Source organism: Drosophila yakuba, chromosome 3R (assembly GCF_016746365.2).
Source record: "Drosophila yakuba strain Tai18E2 chromosome 3R, Prin_Dyak_Tai18E2_2.1, whole genome shotgun sequence".
NCBI classification, from domain to species: Eukaryota; Metazoa; Arthropoda; class Insecta; order Diptera; family Drosophilidae; genus Drosophila; species Drosophila yakuba.
This window is the reverse complement of record NC_052530.2, coordinates 16,321,811-16,349,243: the sequence shown is the minus strand read 5'-3', so window position 1 is coordinate 16,349,243 and position 27,433 is coordinate 16,321,811. Positions and strand designations below refer to the sequence as shown.

The 27,433-nt window shown below is 47.0% G+C and overlaps 5 protein-coding genes across 21 annotated transcripts in view; 2 read left to right on the top strand and 3 right to left on the bottom strand.

Annotated features, from left to right (window-relative positions):
• Positions 1-163: 163 nt before the first annotated feature.
• Positions 164-3,117, bottom strand: LOC6537097 (inhibitor of nuclear factor kappa-B kinase subunit beta). The gene is made up of 5 exons (XM_002097622.4): positions 2,899-3,117; positions 1,188-2,650; positions 965-1,134; positions 510-905; positions 164-451 (listed from the first exon to the last, which is right to left on the bottom strand). Exons 1-5 carry the CDS (start codon positions 2,996-2,998, stop codon positions 418-420), a joined length of 2,163 nt encoding a protein of 720 aa, XP_002097658.1. The 5' UTR covers positions 2,999-3,117; the 3' UTR covers positions 164-417.
• A 201-nt stretch (positions 3,118-3,318) lies between these two features.
• Positions 3,319-4,306, top strand: LOC6537096 (methyltransferase-like protein 23). Its single transcript, XM_002097621.4, has 2 exons — positions 3,319-3,631; positions 3,690-4,306. Exons 1-2 carry the CDS (start codon positions 3,503-3,505, stop codon positions 4,302-4,304), a joined length of 744 nt encoding a protein of 247 aa, XP_002097657.1. The 5' UTR covers positions 3,319-3,502; the 3' UTR covers positions 4,305-4,306.
• A 260-nt stretch (positions 4,307-4,566) lies between these two features.
• LOC6537095 (protein mini spindles) lies at positions 4,567-13,994 on the top strand. 7 transcript variants are annotated; one of them, XM_039375875.2, is made up of 16 exons: positions 4,570-4,945; positions 5,887-6,665; positions 6,721-6,791; positions 6,854-7,173; positions 7,230-9,757; positions 9,817-10,054; positions 10,112-10,629; positions 11,148-11,243; positions 11,415-11,828; positions 11,892-12,081; positions 12,144-12,397; positions 12,457-12,787; positions 12,848-13,021; positions 13,085-13,223; positions 13,321-13,541; positions 13,596-13,994. In XM_039375875.2, the coding sequence occupies exons 2-16, from the start codon at positions 5,977-5,979 to the stop codon at positions 13,674-13,676; spliced, it is 6,264 nt and encodes a 2,087-aa protein (XP_039231809.1). In that variant the 5' UTR covers positions 4,570-4,945; positions 5,887-5,976; the 3' UTR covers positions 13,677-13,994. The 7 variants fall into 7 exon arrangements, with proteins under 7 accessions (XP_015048118.1, XP_015048117.1, XP_039231809.1 ...); XM_015192629.3 differs by having other exon boundaries at positions 4,571-4,945; positions 13,342-13,541; XM_015192633.3 differs by having other exon boundaries at positions 4,571-4,945; positions 13,318-13,541.
• Positions 13,933-22,239, bottom strand: LOC6537094 (NACHT and WD repeat domain-containing protein 2). Its single transcript, XM_002097619.4, has 12 exons — positions 21,290-22,239; positions 20,790-21,199; positions 20,331-20,475; positions 20,038-20,263; positions 19,503-19,944; positions 19,198-19,398; positions 17,621-18,469; positions 17,168-17,560; positions 16,792-17,105; positions 16,631-16,734; positions 15,441-16,565; positions 13,933-15,373 (listed from the first exon to the last, which is right to left on the bottom strand). Exons 1-12 carry the CDS (start codon positions 21,390-21,392, stop codon positions 14,487-14,489), a joined length of 5,199 nt encoding a protein of 1,732 aa, XP_002097655.1. The 5' UTR covers positions 21,393-22,239; the 3' UTR covers positions 13,933-14,486.
• Positions 22,240-22,403: 164 nt separating this feature from the next.
• The window catches only part of LOC6537090 (unconventional myosin-XVIIIa), a 30,767-nt gene continuing 25,737 nt past the window's right edge, over positions 22,404-27,433 (bottom strand). For 6 of the 11 annotated variants that reach the window (XM_015192621.2, XM_039375873.2, XM_015192622.2 and 3 more), the window contains 6 exons: positions 26,961-27,329; positions 26,615-26,893; positions 24,438-25,396; positions 23,992-24,375; positions 23,760-23,933; positions 22,553-23,247 (listed from right to left, as the gene is read on the bottom strand). In XM_015192621.2, coding sequence (XP_015048107.1) covers positions 23,094-23,247; positions 23,760-23,933; positions 23,992-24,375; positions 24,438-25,396; positions 26,615-26,893; positions 26,961-27,329 — 2,319 coding nt within the window. In that variant the 3' untranslated portion in view covers positions 22,553-23,093. Of the gene's footprint in view, positions 22,496-22,552; positions 23,264-23,394; positions 23,934-23,991; positions 24,376-24,437; positions 25,397-26,614; positions 26,894-26,960; positions 27,330-27,433 lie in introns of those variants that run through there. The other 5 variants (XM_039375872.1, XM_015192617.2, XM_015192619.2 and 2 more) reach the window with 3 other exon arrangements.

Below are 27,433 nucleotides of genomic sequence, written 5' to 3'. Positions count from 1 at the left end.
AATTCAAATATATATATACTGATGTTTAAATATATACCAGGTAGTGATATAGGAACAAAGACATCTGGAAAGCAGACCAATACCTAATGCGGCAAACTGAAATTAAGTAATGTAAACATTCGGATTGTCCAGTGCAAAAGCGGAGCTAGTAAAAATACTTCAATTTTTATAAGTATTGTCATTTATTTCAGTGCTCATAACACAGAGCACATAAGCATATAACAAAATAAAATTCGTTTCAAAATGAGAGCATGCCATGTTTTTATAAAACTAATAAAGCTACATAAATTGCCAATTGGATGAGTCGGTAATAACAAAATAAAACGAAAACACATATTTCAACGACTTCGAATAGACAAATATTGATGCAATTTTGATTAAAATCAAATACAAATTTCTGGTCGACCAGAATGCACACTAATAGTGATCAATGTCCATTTCACGAACAAGCCTGTTAAAACAAATGACTCATTAGTAAATACCTAATAAAGTATTTAATATTTACTTACATCTTGTTAATCCTTTCAGCCTCTTCGATAGCGTTTACCGTGCCTAAAGAGTCAAATGGACCCGAGCTGGGTAAGCTAGAGCTCATAGTAAGGCGGTCCATCGCTGAGCTTAGCTGAAGAATCGGATATTGTATGACAGGGGCTGGCATCAACATCTGCAAGTGAAGCTCAAATATCTCCTTCTTGATGTCGCAAAATTTTTGTAAGAGGGCCGGTACGGACTCTTTGCTTTTATAATAAAGGTAGTGCAGGCGATCGATAGACTTGGACAGGGATCTAGCCTCGCCCTTGTTATATAACTGAGAACGAGTGGTTGCGAACTGCTCGGCGACCTTCTTCAAACCTGACGGTGAAATTATCGCGCCATTGCAGAGATATTCCTTATAAAATCGAGTGCTAAGAAAAACGAAAAATACTGCATTTATTGCGGTGGACCTTTTATATAAATACCTTACCAATCGAATAGATCTTTCTCGTACACCCCCTTTAGTAGTTGACTAGTGCTTTTAACCATGCTTTGGGCTCCCCGCAAGGAAGCGTCCAAGTGAGACCTAATGGATTTTGAAATTTGTATAATGGCATCGTAATTATGCGTAAGCTTCTCCAATTGTACGCTTCTGTTAAGCTGGAAGAAAACAGAATTACTACGGGATTAACTATAATAGTGGGAATTGCTACCTGAAAGGACGGGATCTTAGCTTGGGCTTCTTTTTGCAAACTTATAAGCTGCTCGTAGGCAAAAGAGATTATGTGACGCTGCATATCGATGCTATCTATGAACGAATTTTCGATCATTTCGTCTTCCAGTGACAGCGCACGCTCGTTTATTGCTGACACAAACATTTCATAGTTAGCTTGCTCCTTGGTAAGCATGTGGTGTATATCCAAGACCACACGTTTTTGCAGCCATCTCTCCCCCGACTTAATCTTGTTTGCAATAAACTTCCGAGCGAGAATTGATAGATGGACTTGTGGTTCACTGTAGTCACACTCTTCCTTGCCCTGAAATATGTACAGCATCACAGGTGGATTGCTACGCCTATTCCACTTTTGTGAGTCTTTACTTGTGTCACTCCACTCCTCCACATACAATTGCAAAGGCGGACTTTCAGGCGTAATCTTTTTGTGCGGATGGGAAGTGGGCAGCACGGAGTACAGGTCTTTTCCGTCCATTCCGGTGTCCTTGATAATCAAGCCAATTAGATCCTTCATAGTCATCTCCTCCGAGACAGCATATTCAAGTCGTTTGCAGTAGTTAACAGCAAAAATAGTTAGCACCTTCATATTGAGAAGTTTGTCCAGCTCAGCGAAGACGACTGGAACTGATTGTACCTCATCAGTTGCTAGTTGGCCGCGTTCCTTGTAGTTTGAGTTAAGCGGATTGCGTAACCATTTTGTGAACTTAGCAGCCCAGGGCACCGACAAATGATGCTCCTGTGGCAGTTCGAACTGATTTACAAAACGACTACTATTCTCTGGATCCTCCGTGATAGCAATGCATTCGGCGGGCTTATTCATCAGATTGACTAAAATGTTTTTTGGAGTTTGATGGGGAATGAAAGGCAGCTCACCAGTGGCCAGCTCGTAGGCAATTATTCCGAGGGACCAGTAGTCCACGGCCGAGTTGTAACAACCCGTCGCCACCACTTCTGGGGCGAAGTAGTGTCGGGTGCCTACCACGCTCTGCACCATGGTCTGGTCGGGAGTTCCTCGAGCGAGTCCAAAATCAGTAAGTTTATAGACCTTCTTCCCATCAGTTCCCCGCTGGATTACTATGTTGTCCGGCTTCAAATCTCGGTGGCAAATCCCACACTGCGAGTGCAGGAAATGCAGGGCCTGGCGTAGGGCGCCCAGGATCTGTCGCACCTCAAATTCCGTTAGACCATTAGCATTCTCCTGGCTTTGTAGACGCTTCCTCACGTCTCCTCCGTTACAGTATTCCAACACAATCACAGGCAATGTGTGCATGGCATTCAAGTAGCTTAAAAATGCCGGATCCTCGTTGTCCAGGATCACGCCAGCCACAATGTGGGGAAAGTATTGAAACTGGCGGGACCAGTTTAACTCCTTGTTCCAACGCTCGCTAAGCTTGGCTTGCTGATCGGCACCCAGGGACTCCAACTCCTTGATGTGCTTGGTGGCTAAGTGGAAGATAAATAAACACCGACGTTTATAAGTATCTGCGTCGCACAGTTTGGCTTTCGGCTGACTCAGCCGAAAGGCTATAAGCTATCTCATCCGGGGACCACACACGCACGAATTTGCGCGGGCGGCCCTGCTATCAGTTTCAGTGCAGCACCTCGAAACGCTTTCAGCCCGTTTCTAGGAATTGCACATGTCAACATACTAATAAACATTTGTGTTAGACCATTAGATGTTTATAGCTCACCAATTTCACGGCCCGTAGTCCGGTTTCGCCAGTGGATCACTTCCCCAAATCCGCCCTGGCCCAATTTCTCGCACCGCTCCCAGTTCCCCCACAAGACCATCGCGTTGTTCTTTTCTAGCTTTTATTTTATGATAAGATTTTATTTTTCTTAGAATCTTAATCCTTCCATGGCACAGAGAAAATCAACACTTCGAAATGATCATTAGAGATGTGCGATTGTCGAGTTCTCATGCACTCGTTACAGAATTCAGCAGCACCTGCGGTCACAAGAAAGGGGCGCGCTCAGCAACGAACACTTTAAAATAAAATGAAAATTTGGCATTAAACTAAACTAGTTGGAATACCCCAAAATTTTTATAAATTGCATGTATAACAAAATTTGTGTTTTTAATCATATGAGAACTCGTTTAATAATTAATTTTCAACTGCTACTCAAGTCACACTTGGAATATTTGGTTACTATTTGCTTCGCTCACCTCAATGATTATCGATAAAATTATCGCAAGAAGTGGCATCGCTAATCAAACAGGTTGTAAACAAAACTCTGAAAAATAGCTTCAGTTTAGTGAAAAAAAAAGTAATACTCCTGCATGCTTGAGCTAAGATGCGTTTCCACATGAAGAGCGGCAGCGAGGACAACGAAATTGTGGCGGCCACAGCCACCGCCGAGCATATCCGCAAGTTCGTCTTCAGCGGATCACCCGCTGAGCGACTGGAGATCAAAATACCCGAGGTAATCCTTAGAACCATGTGTTCTTGTAGTAACTAAAGTATGGTAAATCCACCTACAGCTGCTTCAGGGAGCCTATTCCTTCTACACGTGGCCCTGCGCCCCAATCCTAGCGCATTTTCTGTGGGAGCGACGACAGTCATTGGCCGGAAAGCGCATCCTAGAGCTGGGAAGCGGCACCGCCCTGCCCGGCATCCTGGCAGCCAAGTGCCGAGCTCAGGTGGTACTTACTGACAACTGCATTCTGCCCAAGTCACTGGCCCATATCCGAAAGTCCTGTCAGGCCAATCAGCTGCAGCCAGGCGTTGACATCGATGTGGTGGGTCTGAGTTGGGGCCTGCTGCTAAACAGTGTGTTCCGGTTGCCGCCTTTGGACCTCATCATTGCAGCAGACTGCTTCTACGATCCCAGCGTGTTCGAGGATATCGTGGTCACAGTTGCCTTTCTGCTGGAACGAAATGCCGGAGCGAAGTTCATATTCACATACCAGGAGCGAAGCGCCGACTGGTCCATTGAGGCGCTCCTCAAGAAGTGGAAGCTGCAGGCTTTGCCCATTAGCATGGACGACATTGGCAAGGAGTCGGGTGTGGATCTGCTAGAGTTTATGGGTGGACACACCATTCATCTTCTGGAGATCACGCGCATCGAAAGCGATGGCACAATAAATAATACATAACATTTATACAAATTGTTTTTCGATGTAGATGCTTATGTCCTGACTTACAGGGGTATTTATTACAGACAGGTGTGGTCATCATTTGTACACAAAACGAATTTGCTCCCAAAACATAACTTTATTCGAAAATAATTTGGGAAACACGTTTGGAATCCATGTTGGTCAAATAAGTATTGAATATATATGTTTAAAATTTGGCGCGTACCTATCCAAGTTTACCACCCAGACACACTAATTCAGGGCTAGCAGGGAATGCTACAAATGTGAGTAGCGGTCACACTGGAACGGCGGAACGACGCTGTTGAAGAACTGCGAAAATTATTATTTATTTACCTCTCGCGAAACCTAGTGAATTCCGCTGCACAAAAGTGCCTCGAAGTGCTGGAAACGTAGTTAAGTTATTATTTATTGTTGCTACATTACTAGGCATCCCGGAAAAACGCCCGTCGGTGTGTCTTTGTCAGATTAGTGTGCGTGTTCTGTGTTGTGCCGTGTGTGAGTGTTGGTGCGTGTCGCCTGCGAAAAATCGAAGTTATTGCATTGCGCAGCCCTTTTAAACCGCTGTCCCTGGCCAGCTGTCCGCCCCTCAGCCTCTTGTCCAATCACCACTCTACGGCGGTACTTGAATCGTAATTCTGATGGTGAGTGTGCTAGTGCGTGTACCGGAATGCACTTGGGGGCATCGCGATTTTGTTCCAGGGCGTCGCTATTTGTTTGTCGCTAAAATGGGCGATATGTGGTTCATCTGCGGCTCTCAAGTTGCAGCCACTGGAAATTGATAGCCGCAGCAACCATTAGCGGTTGGCTGGAACGGTAAACGACGTCATATTCCCGACGCACAGCCCACAGGAGAAACATTTGTTGTTGCCTGCGGTACGATCCGTTAATTCGAACTTGAGAGCGTCGGTGTGCGTGAGAGCTTAAAAGAGCGCTTAAGAATAAGATTAAAAGAGCGAGAGAAAGAGAGAAGGAGAAACACAGCGCGGGTATGTCCGACTTGAATAATGCTCTACTGGAACTGGAGCACAGTAAATCTAACTCAGGGACGCATCAAAACAATATTGATGAGGCAAATGCATGAATAATATATGAGAGTGATAGAAAATACACGCCTGAATCAGACGCAGGCTTGCGTGCGCGTCTGTGTCACATTTTGTAGTGTTGGTGCAGGGGGGAGGTGGGGTAGGTGTTGCCCTGCCCCTGATTTATTGTCTGAATAAAACGCGCTTTTCAGAGACATGATATCACCCATCCTGGGTGACAAGCCCACCAACCTTTTCCGAAAATCCAAATTTACACTCTCCTATTTCTGTTTCTATTTGCCAAATAACTGCACTTAGAGAACGACAATCTAAATATGGCCGACCCATTTAGTTTTTGCCGCCCCTCGAGCGGAACGGATGGATGATGCTGATTCCTTGGCCTTCGGTATTTCATAGACTATTAAGCTCAATTTTAAAACATTAGCTCGATGACTCCTGACATCCAGAATAGTTCTGCTTCATTGGGATTTAACTAGTTTTTTGTTTAAAAATATTTCGATTTGAGTTGCTTTTTATACATATTATTTTTTCTTTCGTAGAATGTTGGTTGAGACAACTGCTTGCGCCCGAGACCATTGAGGAGAACCCGCTGCTCACTCCAAATCGAGTAGCATACGCAACACGACACCATGGCCGAGGATACGGAGTACAAGAAGTTGCCGGTGGAGGAGCGGTGTGTCCATAAACTATGGAAAGCCCGCGTCGATGGTTACGAGGAGGCCGCAAAGATCTTTCGCGAGTTAGATGACGAGAAGTCGCCAGAATGGTCTAAATTCGCAGGACTCATAAAAAAGATGGTGGTGGATTCCAATGCCCTGGCCCAGGAAAAGGGTCTAGAAGCGGCCCTCATCTTTGTGGAGAACAGCGGTCTGGCCGGACGCACGGTTGGCGACGTGATGACTGGCATCGTACAGAAGTGCATTGCGGCGCCAAAGACAAAAACCAAGGAGCTCTCCGTCCAAGTTGCACTCATGTATGTGGAGATAGAGAAGCAGGATGCCGTCGTCGAAGAGTTAGTTAAGGGTATGGAGGCGAAGAACCCTAAGATTGTGTCCGCCTGCGTGGCAGCTACCACACTGGCCCTCCGGGAATTCGGACACAAGGTGATCGGCGTCAAGCCATTGATTAAAAAACTTGCCCCGCTAATGTCTGACCGAGACAAGGCGGTTCGAGATGAGGGCAAGCAGCTGGCTGTAGAAATTTACCGTTGGATCGGAGCTGCCATGAAGGCACAGATCTCAACGTTACCCCAGGTAACGCTCAAGGAACTGGAGGATGAGTTCGACAAACTCAAAGGCGAACGCGTTGAACCCTCCAGGTTGGTTAAAAGATTTCCCTATCTTACTACTATGCTGAAACACTCTTTCTTTTAGATATCTAAAGTCACAGCAGGAAAAACAAGCGAAGATCGCCGACGCAGCAGCGACCGAAGATGCCTACAATGGTATGGACTCCTCTATTACGAAAGAAGTGAAATATTAATTTAATTTTTGTTTCCGTATGCAGAAGAGGATGGCGAGGCTGGCGTTGAGGAAATCGATCCTATGGATCTTCTAGACCCCGTTGACATTCTCTCCAAAATGCCCAAGGACTTTTACGATAAGCTGGAGGAAAAGAAGTGGACTCTGCGCAAGGAATCGCTGGAGGTCCTGGAGAAACTGCTCACGGACCATCCCAAGCTTGAGAATGGCGAGTATGGAACGCTGGTGAGCGCTCTTAAGAAGGTTATTACCAAGGACTCCAACGTAGTCCTCGTTGCAATGGCCGGTAAATGCTTAGCCTTGCTAGCCAAAGGACTGGCTAAGCGCTTCTCAAATTACGCATCCGTAAGTAATTCATAAATTTTTCCAAATAACGCCCTTATATATGTGTACTATTTTAGGCTTGTGTCCCATCCCTGTTGGAGAAATTTAAAGAGAAGAAACCTAATGTTGTGACAGCACTGCGTGAGGCTATCGATGCCATTTACGCCTCCACTTCTCTAGAGGCCCAGCAGGAGTCCATTGTAGAGTCCCTGGCCAACAAAAATCCAAGCGTCAAGTCCGAAACGGCCTTGTTTTTGGCCCGTGCTCTAACCCGCACCCAACCAACCGCGCTAAACAAGAAGCTACTTAAGCTACTAACGACCAGTCTAGTGAAAACGCTGAACGAGCCAGATCCAACTGTCCGCGACAGCAGCGCCGAAGCTCTTGGTACTTTGATGAAGCTAATGGGAGACAAAGCGGTGACTCCCTTGCTAGCCGACGTTGACCCACTCAAAATGACCAAGATTAAGGAGTGCCATGACAAGGCGGAGATCAAAATAAAGGTTGCAGGTCCAAAGAAGGAGGCGCGACCTGCATCTGCCCCGACTGCGAAAGCGGCTGCTCCTGCAAAGGGTGGTAGTGTCGATCCTAAGCCAGTAACGCGACCGGCCACTACAGGGGCCCGTAAGGTTTTGAAAAAGCCGGCGGCTGTTGGTGGAGGAGGAGCTACATCTGCCCCTGCTGCAGCTTCTAAAGCGGGTGGAAAACCTTTAGCCACGGAACGCGAATTAACCCCCGAGGACTTGCAAGAAAAATCCGAGGAAATTTTACCAGCCGACATACTTAATGGGTTGATAGACTCCAACTGGAAGAACCGCCTTTCTGCTGTAGAACAGCTCCTGGGCGAAATAACAGGCTTTGATGCAAAACAGGCTAGCATATCACAGATCCTGATCCGAACAATCAGTGGACGCAAGCCGGGCCTCAAAGAAATGAATTTCCAAGTACTAAAGTTTAAGCTAGACATAATCCGGAGTGTGGCTGAAAATTATCCGCTGACGACGACAACCGTTGATCTGGTGATTAACGAAATAACCGAGAAGCTAGCAGACGCCAAGAACGGTGCAGCAGCTGCCGATGTTTTGTCGGCCTTTGCCGAAGCCACTAAACTGGAGTACGTTGTGGGCAAAGTGTTGAGCTTTGCTTTCGAGCAAAAATCGCCTAAAGTGCAATCAGAGGCCTTTAACTGGGTGGGCAAGTCAATCACAGAGTTCGGCTTCCAACTGCAGCCGAAAACACTCATTGAGGATGTACGAAAAGGCGTGCAAAGCACGAACCCAACGGTTCGTGCCTCCGCCATTCAGTTGGTGGGCACCATGGCTATGTATATGGGCAAAGCTCTAATGATGTTCTTCGACAGCGAGAAGCCTGCACTAAAGTCTCAAATCCAGGTAGAGTTCGACAAGAATGTGGGCGAAAAACCACCCAAGCCTGTTAGAGGAGTTCAACGTAGCAGCGGTGGATCCGGCGGTAATTCCCCGGACAATGAGGACGATGATGGTGGGGCAGCCGGAGAAGAGGAGCCCATTAACATGGCAGATCTTCTACCACGCGTTGACATTGCTCCACAGATTACGGAGGCACTGCTGAAGGAGATGTCCGACAAGGACTGGAAGACTCGCAACGAAGGTCTGACTAAGCTGCAGGCTATTATTTCAGAGGCGCGGCTTATCAAGCCCAGCATTGGCGATTTGGCTCCTGCTCTGGCTCACCGTCTGGTAGATTCAAATGCTAAGATTGCCCAAACAACACTTGCCATTTGCGAGCAACTTGCCACGGCCATGGGGGCTGGTTGTCGAAACCACGTGCGGACCTTGTTCCCTGGATTTTTACACGCTCTGGGTGATAATAAGAGTTTTGTAAGAGCCGCTGCCCTTAACTGCATAAATAGTTTTGGCGAGAAGGGTGGCTATAAGGAATTCTTTGAGAGCGAAATGATAGCCGATGCCCTTAAAGGAGGATCCCCAGCTTTAAAGACCGAATTGTGGGCTTGGCTGGCAGACAAGCTGCCCGGCCTTCCCCCCAAGTCAGTATCGAAGGAGGATCTCCACTCAATGGTGCCGCACTTATATGCTAATATCTGCGATCGAAACGCTGATGTCCGGAAAAATGCCAACGAGGCGGTGCTGGGCATTATGATTCATCTTGGATTTGAGGCTATGAACCGAGCTCTGGACAAACAGAAGCCCGCCTCCAAAAAGGACATACTTGCGGCACTGGAAAAGGCGCGTCCTAATCTTCCGGTAAAACCGCTTCCCAAAGGCAAGCAGCAGGCCCCAATACCTGAGGAGCCAAAGCCAAAAACTGTGCGCGGCGGTGGAGCAGGGGGTGCGCCTGGAATTCAGAAGAGTGCTTCATCCCGGGCCGCTGGAGGACAAGAGAAGCCGGCACCGGCGCGCAAGAAGGACGAAGATATCGATACATCGCCGCTACTGTGCGCCAACAGCGCAAAAAACCAGCGGCTGCTGGACGAGCAAAAAATGAAGGTGCTGAAGTGGACGTTTGTAACACCAAGAGAGGAATTCACCGAGCTGTTACGCGATCAAATGATAACCGCAAATGTAAATAAAGCGCTGATAGCCAACATGTTCCACGACGATTTTCGGTAAGTCCTTCTAATGTTCCTTTCGCATTAACGAAAAAACTATTTCAATTGCCTTGTAGCTACCACTTGAAAGTCATCGAGCAGTTGAGCGAAGATCTGGCTGGCAACAGTAAGGCGCTAGTGTGTAATCTGGACCTAATACTTAAATGGTTGACTCTGCGCTTTTACGATACGAACCCTTCTGTGCTGATTAAGGGTCTCGAATATCTAGTACAGGTTTTCCAGGTGCTTATTGACGAGGAATACATTCTGGCCGAGAACGAGGGAAGCTGTTTTGTGCCACATCTGCTTTTGAAGGCAAGTTCCAAATAATGAGGGATATACAATTTTCTAAGCTTCATTTTTCACACTTAGATCGGAGATCCAAAGGATGCTGTTCGAAACGGCGTACGCCGCGTGCTGCGGCAAGTCATATTGGTCTTCCCTTTCGTCAAGGTCTTCGGCTATGTGATGGAGGGCCTAAAATCCAAGAATGCCCGTCAGCGTACTGAGTGCCTTGACGAGCTCACCTTCCTAATTGAGAGCTATGGCATGAACATCTGCCCTCAAGCGGCGGTGCGGGAGATTGCTCGCCAAATTTCGGACCGGGATAATTCCGTACGCAACGCAGCACTCAACTGCATTGTCCAGGTGTTCTTTTTGTCCGGAGAAAAGACTTACAAGATGATTGGCCATCTAAACGAGAAGGACCTCTCAATGCTAGATGAGCGCATCAAGCGAGCCAAAAAGACTAAGAAACCCACGCCACCACCGTCTGTTGATGTGCCGGCCAGCGGAAGGTCGGCTGCATCTCAACGGCATGACAGCATCGAGATCGAAGATGCTGAAGTGGGCAACGGTTGCGACGAGCTTCCGCCACCGGATGAGGACGGGTAAGTGAGTGGGGACTTGAGAAGGCTGGCTTAAAAGGCAATATCCCTAGACGTATTTACCTAATCAGTTTGGCGAGTGCCCTGTGCAGCCGAGGGTTGGAAACTGGTGTTATCATTATGAGCCTTCTGGGATACCAATAATCCGAATAATCCACAAGACACGGATACAAATTTTGATGTGCGTCTTATGTATAATTTTTGTCGCCCACTTTTATGTACGTGTCAATACAACGAATCAAGTATCTGTAGTTAATGGATCTTTTTGGGAATGAAAATTTTTATTGTTGGTTTATAAATGAAGTTGTGGTATTTATATAACCTCTACACAACGACGTTATACATAAATAGGTAAACCTTATAGGAGGTACGAAATTAAGACAATGTGTTTCTTTAAGTGCTTTTAAAAGATGCGGTAGTGGGTTCCTCCCTCGGATGCACCATTAGATGAGCATATTATTTTTATTAATTTCGGTTTGTTTCTGTTGATTTTCGTTTTTATTTATATTTTATTGACATAGTATGCAGCGGGAACTAAATGCGCGTGGGCAGAACAACCTCACAGAGCGGAGCGCCACAAACGTGGTTGCCTACCTGAGCTCCCTGACTCGACAGGCGTAAAGTGGCTTTCTTTATACTTGTGTTGTTTTGTTATTTTTGTGTTGCTTGTTGCCGACATTGTTTGTGAAGTCGCCTTTGCATTTGTTGTTTGTTTTTGTTCCTCTCTGTCTATTCAGTTTAATTGTATGCGATTAAGGTTACAAAATTTTCTCTCTTTGACTATCTAGAACTTTCGATCAAGCGCCTTCGTCACAGCTGCTTCTACTCCAGCAACAGCTTCAACAGTTACAACAGCAGGCTCAGCAACAAAAGCCCAGCGGTCCATTTGGCTTAGACTCGCAGGTAATCAGCGAGATCGAAAGAGATTGGGTCCGAGTGGACCAAATGGAGCAAAAGCCCCTGCTGAACGTAGACATCTCATCGCTGGACGATCCCATTAAGGTGAGGCCCACGCGAGCCGGCATTCACTATCCGCAGGAGAAGTTCGATCGGCTGATTTCTCGACAGCACTATATGCAGCAGACTCTAACCACGTCCCCGTCATCCACCTCCGGAATGACCAGTGGAGTCTCGCCGTATCGCAGTCCCATGCGCATGCAGCACCAGCCGCCACCACAGCAGCTGGAAAACAATATACCAAAGTAGGTGCTCCATCAGGCTATCCCACACATCCGGTATTTTACTCTTTCTGTTTATACCAATAGTTTGGCTGATGTTTTGCCCAAGCACGATCCGCAGCTGGTAAAAGTTATAAAAGGTGTGAGCAGCACGGACACGCTCAAGGCGCGCGCTTCTATTAACGAGCTTGCCGCCATTATCGAGGCTCCAGAGAAGCAGGCTGTGCTGCGCGACTACGAAGAAATCTTTATCCAGAATGTGCTGGCACAGTTTAAGGTATGAATAACGTTATTATATTATTATAATTTTTATAAATTATTTTCCTTTCTTTCTGTCAGAATCTCTCACAGATACCATCGGCTCAATCTGTGGTCGTTTACCAGCCGCTTTTATCAATTCTGTATACATTTTTCCATGCCAACATTCTGGGCAAAACGCTGAGCGTGGCCTGCATCAAAAATCTAATGTCGGCGTTGTTAAACCTTATGGCCGATCCCAAGCTGGCCGTGGGCGATGATAGTCAGTATAACAAGGTTATTAATGGCATATGTCTGAAAGTGTTGGACAAGGTAGATTTTACGAATTTAAACTGGTAAGAGTATTGAGTCTACTATTTATTTAACCGCATTGATTGAATTTAAAACATCATAGTGCTTTGATACGACTATTGCGGGAGACTTGTCCTGAGGCAAAGCTGCCCAAGTTTACAGACCTGCTGATGAAGTGCATATGGCGCAACGTTAAGATGTTGCCAGAACGAAGCAACGAGCTCAACTACGACGCCGTGATTCTCGAGGTGCACGAGTTTATGCTCGCGCTGCCAAGCACTTGGTGGCAAAACCGACCGTCGGACACTCCAATGCGAACGATTAAGACTATTCTGCATAACATGGCAAAGGTGAAGGGAAATGCCATTCTGCAGCATCTCAACCAGATTCCCACACACTCGGAGCTACACACGTATTTGATACGCATTCTTAAGGTGAATTCATTGAAATAATTTAATATTTTTGTGCAAATAAAAAATAAACTTTTTTTCTAGAATTTCCAAAAGGATGGCTCTGCTGCAGGAATTGGTGCCTCCCCCCAGAGGGCCAAGGAGATTGCCTCCAAGCGAATTTCGCACCAAACACATGATACAGTATCGCAGATCTTTAAGCTGATCTCGGATAGAGATACCAAACAGCAAGGTCTGCAGAAGCTTTACGACTTTAAGGTTTGTGTTGTACAAATATTATAATTGATTGTTGATCTGAGGCAAATCCTTTGAACATTTTAGCAACAAAATCCTGATATCGATCTAAGTACCTTCCTGCAAGGCTCCAGTGCCCCATTTCACAAGTACATCGAGGAGGGCTTAGCCGAGATTGAGAGGAACCAGAACGCTGGATCCACACAGGAGCCGGATAATCGGACGGGTAAGGGCAACGCACGGACCGGTTAACGCCCAATTCCATATACTAACCACACGCACATGCATTTATGTTTGTTATTGAATCCGACGAACTGCAGCAGCTACTCGTTCTTATCTCACAGATGTCAACTACCAGAACAACGGTCCCGATCCCGATTTCTGGATGGACCGCCTACAGTTTCATATGACCGGAGGAGCCGCAAAGCTAGCATCCGCACGTTCGGCAGACGATGGATCCCATATGCTGGACAATAAGGTGGCTGACGAGAATCTCTGCCTGAACGGAATGAACGCGCAGAAGGCGTCGCTGATTAAGCGAGAAGTGAGTAGACTTAATGAATAAATAAATAACCATTACCTAATGTTTTTTAATTAGAAAAGGGATATGTCACCAAATCGCTTGCAGCATCTCCAGGCAAAATTGGCTCAAATCAAGAAAGAGAATCATGCCCAATAAACTGTGCGCTTCCCGTAGCTGAAAAACCTTAGCTATAGACAGCGGCAGCTAAAAATTATACGAAAAAAGAGACCCCTCAAAACACACTGATCGAGCAAGACCTCGTAAACTACATGAATCATTTATTATTTAACATAGTTGTATGCTTACGAATCGGCACATATATATATTCACGGAAATAATGTGTAGTAACAGGAGCAGCAGTGAGTGTCGAAAGCAGGTTAACAACAGTAACAATAATTAACAGATTACACTATTACTATGTCTCATCCAACTATGTATTGTACTTTTACTAATAACAAACGATCGGTCTATGTATTAGCACTGAGTTGTGTTCCGTATGCGATTCAATAAGATTCGATTGGCTGAGTTGAGATTAAAGTGGCGACTGTGACTGTCAGTAAAAGCAGTAGCATGTTAAAGGTTTGTGTATACTTGAAAGGTCATTGATTTTGCATCACGCGCCTACTAGGATCGATTCTTGTTATTATTATGTCTGGTTATGTTTTTAACACTTTCTCAACACGCCTCAAATTGTTTCAAGCCAAGCGTTGGGCTCAGTGCGCGCTAAAAACTCTAATTTATACTCATATTAGCTAACCATAGTTCTTACCAAATAGCAGTTACCCCTTAACCATTTTTTAGTTTAAGACCCATTCAGTTTTAACCGCACATACACACTGATTTCGATGCCGAGAGCACGCAGTACACGCAGGATAACACACACAGTAGACACGCAGCGTATTTTTGTAACATCCTCATGAACTATATGCGAAAATAAATGTTATATTTATAAATGAACTAATTGAGTTAATCGGCCACTGGCACGACAATGTCCTCTGTAATCTCTGTGAGCAGCTCCTCCTCGCCATCCTCTCCTCCCTTGCTGGATTTGGCGTAACGTGAGGAAATTGTGGCCACACGAATTGCCGCTTTGAATCCAACCCGGGCCTTCATTTTGGCCAGCTTGGCCTTCCAGTTCTCGTCGCGGGAGGGCAAATCGTTCAGGTACTCATTCATTTCCTCCTTCTTGGGATCAACGATCGCCAGTACCGACATACACCCATCTACAGTTCCCAAAACAATAGCGCGTCCATCTTTGCTGCTTTTGATCGCCGTAAGCTCTGCCTGCAGCCGGTAGTTGGCTATCATTTCCGTGTCAGCGGTGCGGAAAACGCGAATCGTCTTGCGACCGCTGTGGTAATAGGCCACGTACTCGTCGTTCTCCGTGAAGATGCAGATTACGGAGAACACGCCCTCAGCCACTTTGGGTATAAAGGTTTTAACTGTGGTGCCTTTCCGCAGTTCCAACATCTCCAGTCCGCCGCGGGTGGGCGCATATAATCCACACTTGCCGTCTCGCGTAATGCTTCCACCCCACTTGGCAATGGAGCGGACGTGCTTCTTCGTCTTGATGTCCATGACGCTGCCCTTCTCGCTACTGATCACCGCCACCTGGTTGGCTTTGTGCGGCATCGGCACTAGAGAAATTACCTCCTTAATGGAACAACCCTTCAGCAGGACTTTGGAGACAAATGCTCCGTTGGTGGCGCTGTAGACGCCCAGGCAATCCTTGTTGGACTTATCCACCGTAACCACCACAATGTACGCGTTGTCGGCGGTAATAACCGATTGACGAAAAGGCATGCCCGTGATCATCCGTATGGGGAATTCGAATCGGAATAAGATTGCGCCCTCTGTAATAAAGTAATCGGTTAAGTTTTTTACACTATTTAGCCAAATTAGTATCGACGACTAACTCACCAGGCACTGACCGCATAGTCGTTATTGCCGTGAGCCGGTTGGCTTCGTCCGCCGAACCTCCAGCAGCCGCTGCAAGGATATCCCGCTGATTTATGTTCGGCACAGAGACGGTGAGAACCTTATAGCCGTAGTCCATGAGGGTGATTTGCTGAATGCCGGGCTGGTCGTCCCTGAAGACTACCTGCTCGGACACACGGTTCCAGACAAGGAACTTGCCCGTCTCCGAGGAGATGATGTAGCGTCCATCCGGAGTGATCTCGGCATGTGTGACGATGGCGCCCAACGGACTGTCAGCCAGCTTGGCCAGAAGGCGACCGGATCGGGTCTCCCAGACACCCACACAACTGCGGGTGACGGTCACGGCCATGTCAACCTCCGACAGGCTGATGTCGTCGATTTGCAATTCGTGACGGTCGATGACGTGGACCTTCTCGAAAATATTGTTGATGTTCCACACCTTTACGGAACGATCAATAGAGGATGTGACCAGGTTGTTCCAGTTGCCGATGGTCAGCGGCTCCAATTGAATAATGCGTCCAAAGTGGGCGTCCAGGACCTTTGCCAACTGACCAGACTGTAGGCACCACACATACAGGTTCTTGCGCACTCCCGCAACAGCATAATCCAGTTTGGAGCTGACCATGATCGAGTTTGACTGCATTATGCGAGTGGTGATATTGCGCACTCCGTGAGGTAAGGCCAAGTACAGGGCGCCTTCCCGTAAGCGGGACTCTTCCGCTGCATCCTTATCCTTGCTGCCAAAGTCCCAGATTACGAAACCCTTTCCAGCCGTCCCCAGAAGCATGCGATCATGTTGATCAAGCCGTAGCTGCAGCAGCATCTCCTTGTCGTCGTTCTCGAAGCGCGGCAAGCTCTCCACCAAAGTCCAACATATCTCCCCAGTAGCCTCATCTTCAATGAAGTCGAACACTGAGACCTCAAAGTTCTCTTCGTTGGCACATCCGTAGGCCCGGGTCCTATCTTTGTTCATCACCATGGCGCTGAAGAGCCGCTGGCAGTTGGAGTAGTGGCCACCCCGACACGAGTCCAGTCTAAGACGCATGTCGTTAATGGAGCCAGACCAAAAAACTACATTGTAATCCGCAGGATTGAAGAATTCCATGGCTTAATAAAGAGATGTGTTTTCATATTAGAAAATGTGAAGCATTGTCCCGATATATTTTACTCACTCAGGATCTCCCAATCTTTATTTTCGCCGGGAACTTCAAACGTATCTACAAGATTGCCGCGCATATCAAACTGGGCCCACCGAAGCTTGCAGGTGATGAACAAACTTAAACCAAGAGAAAAGAATGAGATGCAATGTCGCGAGATTCCTCACAAAGCTTACTTTTGATTGAGCAGATAGAGGCCGCTGACTGGTCCATGGGACTCCTCGAATGGACTGTTGATCACCACAAACTCGCTGGAGAGCATGTTGAGCAGAACCGTTTGGTTGTTGTTCGAGTAGGCGGCAGCCCACTTGTTATCTGGACTCAAGACCAATTGCTGCATAATGCCCTCGATGCCGGGATTCACGTCACGCGTCAGGTCGGAAGTGGATAGGTCGAAGGTGATGAAGTGCGTGGATATGGAGACCATGTAGCGCATGTCGCTAGTCAAGCAAAAAGCAAACACCGCAAACTGGTGACCCTCAAGGGAATACTGCAGGTCAAGGTGGCTTCTTATTATCAAGTGCAACGGTTACTTAAATAGAGGACACCTACTTTAAGTGGTCCACCTGGCGTGTGCAGACAATGATTAACTGGAATTAAAGCGCAGTCCTTAGGGCCACTCCGATCGCAAGCTCGTAACAGCATTTTGATATTGGGATTACCGCCAATCTCGGGCAGAAGACGACCGACCAGCTGCGGTGCCAGCATGTTTGGATAGATGGCCAGGATGGCGCCACCTAGACGCAGTGCATCGGAGACCAGCATAAGTTCTCGCTTGGCCTCCTTGTCGTCTGTGTTGCTGGAGGCGTCCTCAAAATCCGCCAGCACCGCTTGCAGTGGACAGCTGGATAGCTTGGCGTGCAGCCAGTCGTAGTTGAAGAGCACGTGCTCGAACAAATCCTTGAAACGTCGCGAGCGGACAAAGTGAAAGGGCAGCTCACCAAACTAATGAGGATCGCATATTAATATGATATGGGTATTAGTATATTACCCTGCCCAGCTCACCTTGCGCAGATTGTAGCGCTTAGAGAGTCCATCCTTGCTGCTGAAGACCAACGGCTGAATGGGCACCTTGCGATCCGCCGATCCCTCCTTGTCCGCCAATCCGAACCTGTGCCGCTGAATTTCTGTAAACTTAAACGGCTTCGGTACCCCACCGCCCCAAATGCCAAGATAGTAATCTGCAATCATGGAGTGAAAGTAAATGGCCATGTTCATGTTCTTAAAGTAGCGCTCCTTGGCGGTGTCCCGGAACTGCCGGTGATACCAGTTCATCACGTTGACACCGTCCGCCTCGCGTTCACTGAGATAGTTGGGCAGATCGTTGCGGATTCGGGTCCAGAGAAGTGGCGGAATACGCCTCGTCGGCGGCAAATGATATTGGTAGACATCGTCCAGCACCTTGTCGTCCAGCGAAATGAGATCCTCCAGCTCGCTCTCGGAAAGTCCCGATTTGGAGGCGGTTATGTAGGCTAGAGCATGGAAAACGAGTATACGGCCATGTTGTTTCTCTACTCTTTCAAACAGCAGCATAATAGAATCCATTACTGTATTGGCCAGATGCGTCTCCTGGGGACGCGTGTAGCTCCGCCACCGGCAGATCTCGGCAAAAACAAGCTTAACAAAAATTGGCAAGGAGCACTTGCTGATGGCATTTGCCACCAGACGCCACTGGTAGTTGTTAAGATCCCGGCAGGCCGTCTTCATCCACATCTTGATCACGTTCATTGCCAAATCCTCGCCGAGTGCAGTGACCTCTATAAAGTTCTCCTCGACATCGATCATCTTGCACAAGACATGGTATTCGTGGGACACCGTCGGATTCGCCGGTTCGTTGGCGCAAGAGATGATGATCTGCAATCAGTGGGAATGGGTTCTATATACAAGGTCATTGGGATTGGGTGGATACCATACGAGGGTCGCCTCATGCAAAAACGGCTTCCTTGCGATGTCGTTTTGGGTGAGGTGCCTGCAATTGCTCTGGTGGCGGTGTCTAGTGATTTTGCTTAGCACGCACAGGTCAAGCAATTGGAAAAACTTACTCAGTTTCCCATCTAAATTGGGGCATGCGGATTCATGCAATGTAAATGTATATACAGGGCGTATGAGCAATGATAATGGGACAGTGGATTGAACAGGGTATTTTAAGATACATGCTTTGAAGTTCACTGCTTGTTTGATTTAAATGATGCACTAGGCCAAAGAAGGCAATAATATTTCATATTTCCGCAGAAGAATAGAATTATATCTTTAAGTTGTTGAGGTAAAGTCAGCCATTTGTGAGAAATTTGTATTTACAGCTAACGATTTTATCATTTCTAAGTTCCTAGCAATATTAAAACTATTCTAGTCATTAGAGGGCTTAGGTGATTAGCAAGTATAAATTAAAAATATCATGCATAATTATATACAGTGTCAAGGAGATAAGAAATTGTTCGAATGTTAAAAATTTTTTAAAATCATGCACTAAATGGTTACATTCACAAAAGTGTTCACAGTATCATGCACAAAGAGGAAATGAAGGCAAACAAGAAAGTGGACTAGGAGTGGTGTCCACAGCCTCATCGGTGTAGGGGGCTCACCTTACAGTGCGGGGGCAGACGCGTAGGTATCCATGATACCTTGTTCGAGTCTTGGGTGCCCGTCAGCTGGTCGACTGAGTCGAGGTAGATGGTGAGCGGCTGGGTGGGGCTGGCGTAAGTTAGTAATTGCTTAAAGTGTGCTGTTAAGGGAACAAGATCATCGGGTATGTTCTCGAAGGGTAGCATGTAGTTGTAAGATATCTGATTGGATTGGATTAGGGGTGTTCGTGTTTCGGAGTAAGAGGTTAGAAGCGATTAGAGTTAGTTTCGGGTCTGGATGCTAGCTGGTACTGGATGGACTTCACCTGCTGACAGATGGAGATAAGGGTGGCCGTCAAGGCACTGGAGTCCGGCGTGGTGCCCAAGAAGCGGATGACATTGATGGGCCTGACGTGGGCGAACCAATCGGTGGCCACGAGGGAAACACTCTTGGAGAGCAGTGAGGTTTTGCCGCAGCCTCCGTCGCCGAAAAGGACAAGTGGCTTATCTGAATCCCCCAGCATGTAGCGCTTGATACGTTCGCAACTTTCCTCGCGCCCGTAGAATATCTTGACCGAATTGTTGCAAGCGTGCAGATGCTGAAGGATCTCAGTTACTATCTGCCCCTGTGCACTGGAGTCTTCTTTGCGCATCGCCCTATCCACCAGTTTCACTACGTTCTTATAGAAGTGAGAGATGAAATGATTCAGGTACTCCTCGTGCGTCTCAATGTCCAGTCCCTCCCGTCCGATCCATTCCACCGTGTATCTGCAATGTGCCCCCAATCCCCACACAGAACGAATTAGCATCCTTATCTCGCTCCTCCTTCCGCCGGGTTTCGGCTCTCGTCTTATGCCTTACTTCTGGGCGTTAACGGCCTCGATCTTGGCCGGCAACCGAACGTCTCTCAGGTCACTCAGCAACTTGGCCGACTCCGTGTCCAGGCTGCGGTTGATGATGTCCACGAACAGCGAGGCCTTTTTCAGGTTCTGCAGATTAATGTTGTTGATGTATCTCACATAGGACAGGCAATGGTTCTTTGTATTCTTGACGTTCAATATTCCGTTGATCACCTCCCGCTCCGTCACTAAACGCGGACCAATGTTGGTTGAGCTACCACTACGTTTGCTACTTGCTATATGCTACGCACTCACCCGACATGAAATAGTTGTGGACGTCCTCCTTGGACATCTTGTTACTGGCCCCCAAGGAGGCAGCTGCCTTGCGCAGCAGCTTCTGCATCTTGTTTAGGGTGTCCCACCACACTGCCTGATCCTCCGCCTGCAGCTTGGGGACGCGCTGGAGAATGGAGTCGTACATAGTCGGTTACTTTTCAGCGGGGTAACTGGGAAAACTTGCTTAAGAAAAACAATATTCTAGTGCTTGTATAGAATTTAAAAATACTTTGTACATATATACACTCATATCTGATAACTAGTTGAAAAAGTAATCTAGCGTTCTTTAAAAAGACTATTACTCACAAAAGTCCTTCAAAATGGGTTAATATTATAAAACAGTCAAAACTCGAACAATTCACTTTAAATTTTTAAGGATGCTGACTTCACTTCTGTACAATTCTTAAAGAATTTAAATCTTTTCACCAGAAAACTCACCTTGTTGTTGAAATTAATTAAAATCGACGAGATGGGCTGCAGCACCGAGATGGGTGGCACTGCATTGCTGTCCTTTTTGTACCACAAATCGAGGATGGCGCGGTCCACGCCCATCGAGGTGAGTTCCTCGCAGATTAGGGCCAGTTCGGAGGACACTATGTAAGTGGGAATGGGCCGGTAGCCGTACTTCTGACCCAGAAATACGATAAAGTTCGGTCCCATCGAGAGTCGCTGACAGTTCTTGATCTCGCGCATGCAGAGCTCCGTGGTCATGTGATCGTCTGTGGCCTCATCTCGCACACCCCAACGCATGTCGACCACTTGGAACTCCAGGCCGTGTTTCTCGCGACAGTAGTCCTTGATGCGCGGATAGCACTTGGCCATCAGTGTGTTCCGCTCCATTGTGGTGTCTGTGAAAATGCGGATTACATAACGAGTTCACACTTATCCGCCACCCGGCCACACATGGCCAAAGGTAACTTGGTTGTTGTCGGACCCACCCGTGAACGTGGAGCTGGTGAAGATGCGCACGATTTTCGAGCTAACCGGCGGCAGGGACTCCAGGGAGCCCAGGAATATGGAGTCTATGGTGCGGTCATCCATATTGGTGCTATCTTTAGCTACTCCGAGTGCCGCAAGTGCAGCTCTGCGATTCCGTTCCGCAGCCTTTGAAATCCAATATGTGTCTGCGCCATAGCGGAGACCCAGAAACTGGCGTAAAGTCGCTGCTGTTTGATCGATAATCCGGATACGTGGCGCATTTGACAGTCGCCTAGTTGACGGTTGTTTTTGAGTTCAACTCGACTGACGGGCACGCGGCATGTGCCTCAAAACAGGGAGACCGGGCAGAGAAGTTTCTCCGAGTAAGCCACCTGTTGCTTCCGCCTGGATTGGAAAGCCATCGCTTCGCTTTATGGATGTCAGACGCCTGATTGATGTCTGGGCCTCTGGCTTTGACATACAACAAGTGTTTTCAAGTGCTCGGGCCCATCCCCCAAGAGCGGTAAGCTTGCGTGCCTGGCTTTCATTCAAGCCCGATTCGGCATTCCAGGCGTGGGCGCAGGATTGCGATTGTTGCAACTTTCAAAGTCACCTGGGATGGTAAGTGCCGAATGGTGCCACTTAATGGGTTTTCGGCTCCCAATCGGGGGTAAGTGGGTGCCAGATTTCTAGCCCCAGATCTGGCATGGGTACTCGGTAATGTCTTACACATTTGACCTCGGCCTGGCCCCGTGCGTGTTTCCCTAAATAAATCAATGTGCCGGTGGAGCTCAAGAGTTGTCTTACTTCTTATCCGGAAGTTCAGTTTTGGGCCAAGTGCAGCTTGTGCGCCATTTTGCGGTAATAACCTTTGATTGCTGTTCCTTGATTATAAGTTTTGGGCAAACTAAATGAGGAAGGGCTTTAACATTATCAATTCAAGCTTAATTTTAGGATTTTAATAGGAGAATATAGTCGAATTTAAATTCTGACACGTGGATTTATTGAATTTCCACGCAGGAACGCAGGTAATACGCAGTAATACCCATTTTAAAAGATCGCCCAAAAGTATGCTTTTCTGTCCGCAATTGAATCATTCAATTTTGTAAAAACCAACTAAGAAAAAACGTGTTGTAAGTTTTATAACAATATATTTATTTGTTTATACTCGTTTTGTTAGTTTTTTAAGGGTTTATATGAATCTTTCCCGTTACTTGGCGTTCTTTCTGCAAAATTTCGTGTTCAAATATTAATTATGTATTTATTAATTTTTATTTTAAATATTTTGTTTCTGTATGTGATGAATGAAGCTAATGATGTCGTTTAATTACTGATGTTGTGAAGGGGATGATGATTCGTATAAGAATATGAGTTATTTGTAAAATACTCGCATTTGATTAAATATTCAATTTATTGTATTTGCATACACTTGCCTATGATTTTGAAACGCGTTTAACTAATTTTATTTAAGTTGGCTATAGGATAATGGACTAAATTCTATAGGTGTTAGTTCAGTTTTGTTTTTGTTTTTTGTTTTGTTTTTGAGAGAGATAAAACATGTTAATCACTTTTTGTATAGGGACTGTCGCGCAAATTAAATTAACTACAAGTCAGCATTGTTTTCAAATGCCTATTGGGTTTTATATTAAATATTATCATGTAGCTATATTTCGATAATAAATAGTTAAACGTATTGAACTAAACAGTAATAAAATAATAATCATAAACAACTAATAAATATCCAAAAAATAAAAGTTACAAATTACAAGCTGCAGCCCCAGGTGGACATGCCCCGAACAATGGATGGATCTACGGCTTGGCCTGCTAGGCATTATGGCCATTATGCTGGCCCGCTGGCACTGTTAACTCCATCCTGGTAGACGCTGCAGGTTTTGTGTCCGGTTTGTGGGCCGGTATGGCTTTGGCCGCCAGTGCCAGCTTATGAATGTGTGGCGACGATGGCGACGTCACTGTTATTCTACAATAAGAAAAAGCTAATGGTTTACACGCACACACACGCGGAAAGGAAGGGGCAGGTTGTCGTATTTGCGGAGCGGAGCGGGAGCGGTACAGCGGATCAGAACGGAGCGGAGCGGAGTTAGGAGTTTGTGTGTTTTGGTTTTTGTCACATACGCATTAACATATTTACACGCATCGTTTGTTTTGGGGCGTTTCGTTTCAGTTTTTATGATTTTGTTTGAATTGGCGGGAGTCGTTGAAGAATTGCAGCGTTAAAGTGTTGGCGGCGGTTGTCGAATTGGTTTTTTGGGTCGTTGGTGGATGTGGATTGAGGCGGATGGTTTGCATGTATGGTTTAATTATTTAAATTAGATAAGCCGGCAAATAGCAACAGACCTTACAGACTAGCTAACTAGCGATAGGCATATTAAGAGTCAGACAAATAGAGGGTGAGAGAGTCTACGCTGTGTGCTTGGGCCTTAATGCTTGTGCTGCTTTCTGCTGTTCGAGTTGACTTCGTTATCAGCGTACCTCGGGCTGTTGTCGTCCTTTTCAAACACCACGGTGCGGGTGGAGCTGACAACGCTGCCGCCTCCGCCGCCGATGCTGCCGTTCAAGGACTGCTGTGACCTGCGTTTCACATTAACTGGCCGAAGTCGATCCTCCAGATCGCTGATAGAGCCCACCGAGCTGAGACTTTCATCACTGCAATGGATTGAAGTATAATCATTAAGATTCCTAGGCTTATTATTCATTAACTTACCTCTCGCTGAGCTCCTCCTCGCCCTCTTCCTCCATAGCCTGCTGTAAATCAGCTATTCGCTGTAAAGCCAGTCGCAGATCGTTCTTAAGCGCCGCTCCCTCCGACTCCATTTGCTCCATCTTCTTCTCGAGGTCCTTGCGCCGCGTGAGCGACTCCTGCTCGCGACTGGAGACGGCGTGGAACTCTTCGCGCATGTCGCGCAGACTCTTTTGCGATTTTTTGATTACATCCTGGGCCTGCATCTCACGCATCTTTGACTGCGTCACCTCGTTCTGCAGTTTTTCCAGGGCCTCTTTGTGACGGTTTACCTGCACTTCAAGACGAGCCCGAGTGGCCTGCTCTAATTCCAGCCGGGATTCTAATTCCTTGGTGCGCAGCTCCAGTCTGCTCCATGAACACAATAACATTAGTAAAGTTGGTTAGAAATATGAACTACTATAACATACCGCTTAGACATCATGGCCATAGATGGATCCCCTAAGTTCTCAACGTTGTCCAGACGGTGTTGCAGCTCGGCCACCTGCTCCTTGAGGTTATTGCGCTCTGCCTCCATTTCATTGAGTTTAAACTCAGCCTCGGATACGTTGATCTGCTCTGTGTTCAGTTGCTTTACTGTGGCACTGTACTTCTTCATCAGCTCGCCCAGCTCCTCTTCGTTCTCCTCAATCTGGGCCTGCAGCTCAGCCCGATCTCTGTGTGCCGCATTGGCTCGCTCTTCCGCGTCATTCCTAGCTCGATGCGACTCCTCGAACATGGCCTGTACTTCAGTAAGTTCTGCTTCCGCTGTTTGTCGCGCTTTCATAGCCAGGGAACGAGCAGACTCGGCATCCTCCAGTTGGTTACGCAGTTGTCTTATAAGCGTCTTGCCAGGAGTGTCAGCCTTAAGACGCTCCAACTGTGTCTGGGCGTCCTTGAGCAGGGCCTTGTACTTGCGAAGATCCCGTCGCAGTTTTTGGTTGAGCGCTTCATCGGCGTCGCGATCAACACGATCGCGATCCTCCATGGAGGAGAGTCGCCGCTCCAGCTCGTGCTTCTCGCGCAGCAGCAGAGTACGCTCCTCGTGCTCAGTTTCCAGCTGACACTCAAGGGCTTTAATCTTCTTGTAGCCGTTACCGCGCACTTCTTCCAGCTCTTCGTCGCGCTGCTGCGACTCACGGCGCGCTTCCTTGCGCATTGTTTCTAGAGTCATTTCCAGGCGAAGCTTTGCTTGCTCGAGCAGCTGTATCTGTCCGGCCATCTCGTCCAGCTCCTCCTCCTGCTCCTTGGCGCGACGCTCTGTTTCATTCTTGGAGCGCCGCAGTTGGGCGAACTCCTCTTCGGTGCCACCACCAAAGGTCATCTCCTCCAGCTCGCGTTGCAGTGATGCAAGTTTCTCCTCTTTGAGGTCAAGATCCAGACGGGTGTCCTGATGAATATATAATGCAAAGATTAATTTCAATTAAAAAAAGTGAGTTCAAAATCAGAATTTGCCTATGCAATGCTTACTAATGCTTAAAGTTCTTATTCTTTGAAAACTACAATTGTATATATGTATATTTTCACTCCGATAAAAACCACTTAGTAATAAAGGCAGCTTCTGCTCATTTAGACAGCTAAATTGCTTCTGTATTCTGGAGTTTGGAGCTCGGCTCTGTGCCCATTCAGACTTACTGGAATCAGCTGAGTTGAGTAGCGGAAACTCATGGCTGTACTGGCCTGGGAATTTCTGTTTTTGTGCCTCTGACCCTCGGTTTGTGCTATCTAAATCGCAGTGGCCAGTTCAGTTATCGCCCTTCATGGAGGCTCTTCTTCTTCCAGCTAATTATGAGTATCGAAAGCGTAATGAGAACGCCTCCAACGTTTTAATTTCTTTTTCCAGACCGAACACAATCAGAACACAGAGACACCGGAACAGATGGAGACGGAGACGGAGGGATCGTAACACACTATGTACTCCAGATATCGCACGTTGACGTTCTTCGAGCTACTGTCGAGCGGAACCAAGAAGAAAGCAGCAAAGCGAAGATCCATAAATGTGTGACCAAAAGGCCGACAAGAGATACAAATACAGAGACGGCCGGAGAGGCAGAGAGTGTTCGGAGTACAGGCCGATAAAAACATGAAACTCCAAGAATCGAGAACCCAGAACCATAAAGATCTCGGTCTTGGTATGGAACAATGCAAGAGAGCGGTCGCACATGCCGCACATGCGTACATGTCTCGAATGATCGGTGTGGGCAGGTAGGCAGTAGTCTAGGTAGACCATGGAGCGCACTGCCTCAGAATGCGCATGGAAAACGAGCCGAACGAGTTTCTGAGTCGGAGATATTCAGTATCTCTAGCTGTATCTCAACTGCAATGTGCGCAACGTGCCGTCACTTGCTCAGACACTGTGCAACCAGTGATTTGTCAAATATATTTACTTCCTAAGCCGCATTTATTGCACAAAAATATTCTAATAATTTCCTTGTTTTTTTTTTTTGTTTAACTTAGTGTCATGAATTACTAACATAACCTTTCGATTTTAATTGGCAAAACGAAAAATGTATATGAATTTGCTGACTAGTGTTCGAGAAATGTTGCTCGAGACTGTTATCAACATGTTGCCAAAACTAAATGAAACTATGTTGCAGCAACCACTTACCGCCAGCGTTTGCTCCAGAGTGAACTTCTCGGCCTGCAGGACGTCCTTTTCGCGACCGTAGCGCTCCTTGGCCTGCCGGTCCTGACGCGACGCGTCCTGCAGGGACTGGCACTCGGCATCGAACTTGCGCTGCTTCTTCTCGAGCAAATTGTTGCGCGCATTTTGCTCCTCGAGCAGCATGCGCAGATCGTTCATCTCGTTGGTCATCTTCTGTGCCTTGCGCTTCCATTGGCCCACAACCTGACGTTGCTCCTCAACTTCTTCGTAGGCATCGGAAAGCTGAATTCGAAGGGGTGGAACATATTAAACTTCCGTGGTCTAGATAATGGGAACCATGTTAACCGACCTTCTTCTCCAATTGCTTCTTAAGCCCGACCAGCTGTTCCAGATCGTGCTCATGCTGCGTGTGCAATCGCCTCTTGGTGAACTCCAGCTCCCTGGCCACCCGCTCGTACTTCAGCTTGTAGACTCCGCCGCCGACACCGTCCTCGTTCTCTGCATCCTCGTCCTCAGAGATGCCATTCAGATCGGACTTGGCGCATATCAGCTCCATTTCCAGCTTCTCCGTCGTCTCCTGAAGGTTCTTCACCTTGTTGGCTTGATCACCCAGCTCCTTCTCCAGCTTCAAACGTTCGGCGGTTTCCGCCTCCAGCCGCTCGGTGGCTATATGAGCCGTAGATCGCTCCTCGGCCAGGTCCACCGTCAGCTCGGATAGCTGCAAGGAATTAAAAGCATCAACAAAATGTTGAACATTCATGATTATGTGCTGGTTTTTTCCAGGAGTTTATTTTCATTTTATCTGACTGTTTACTTAGTTTG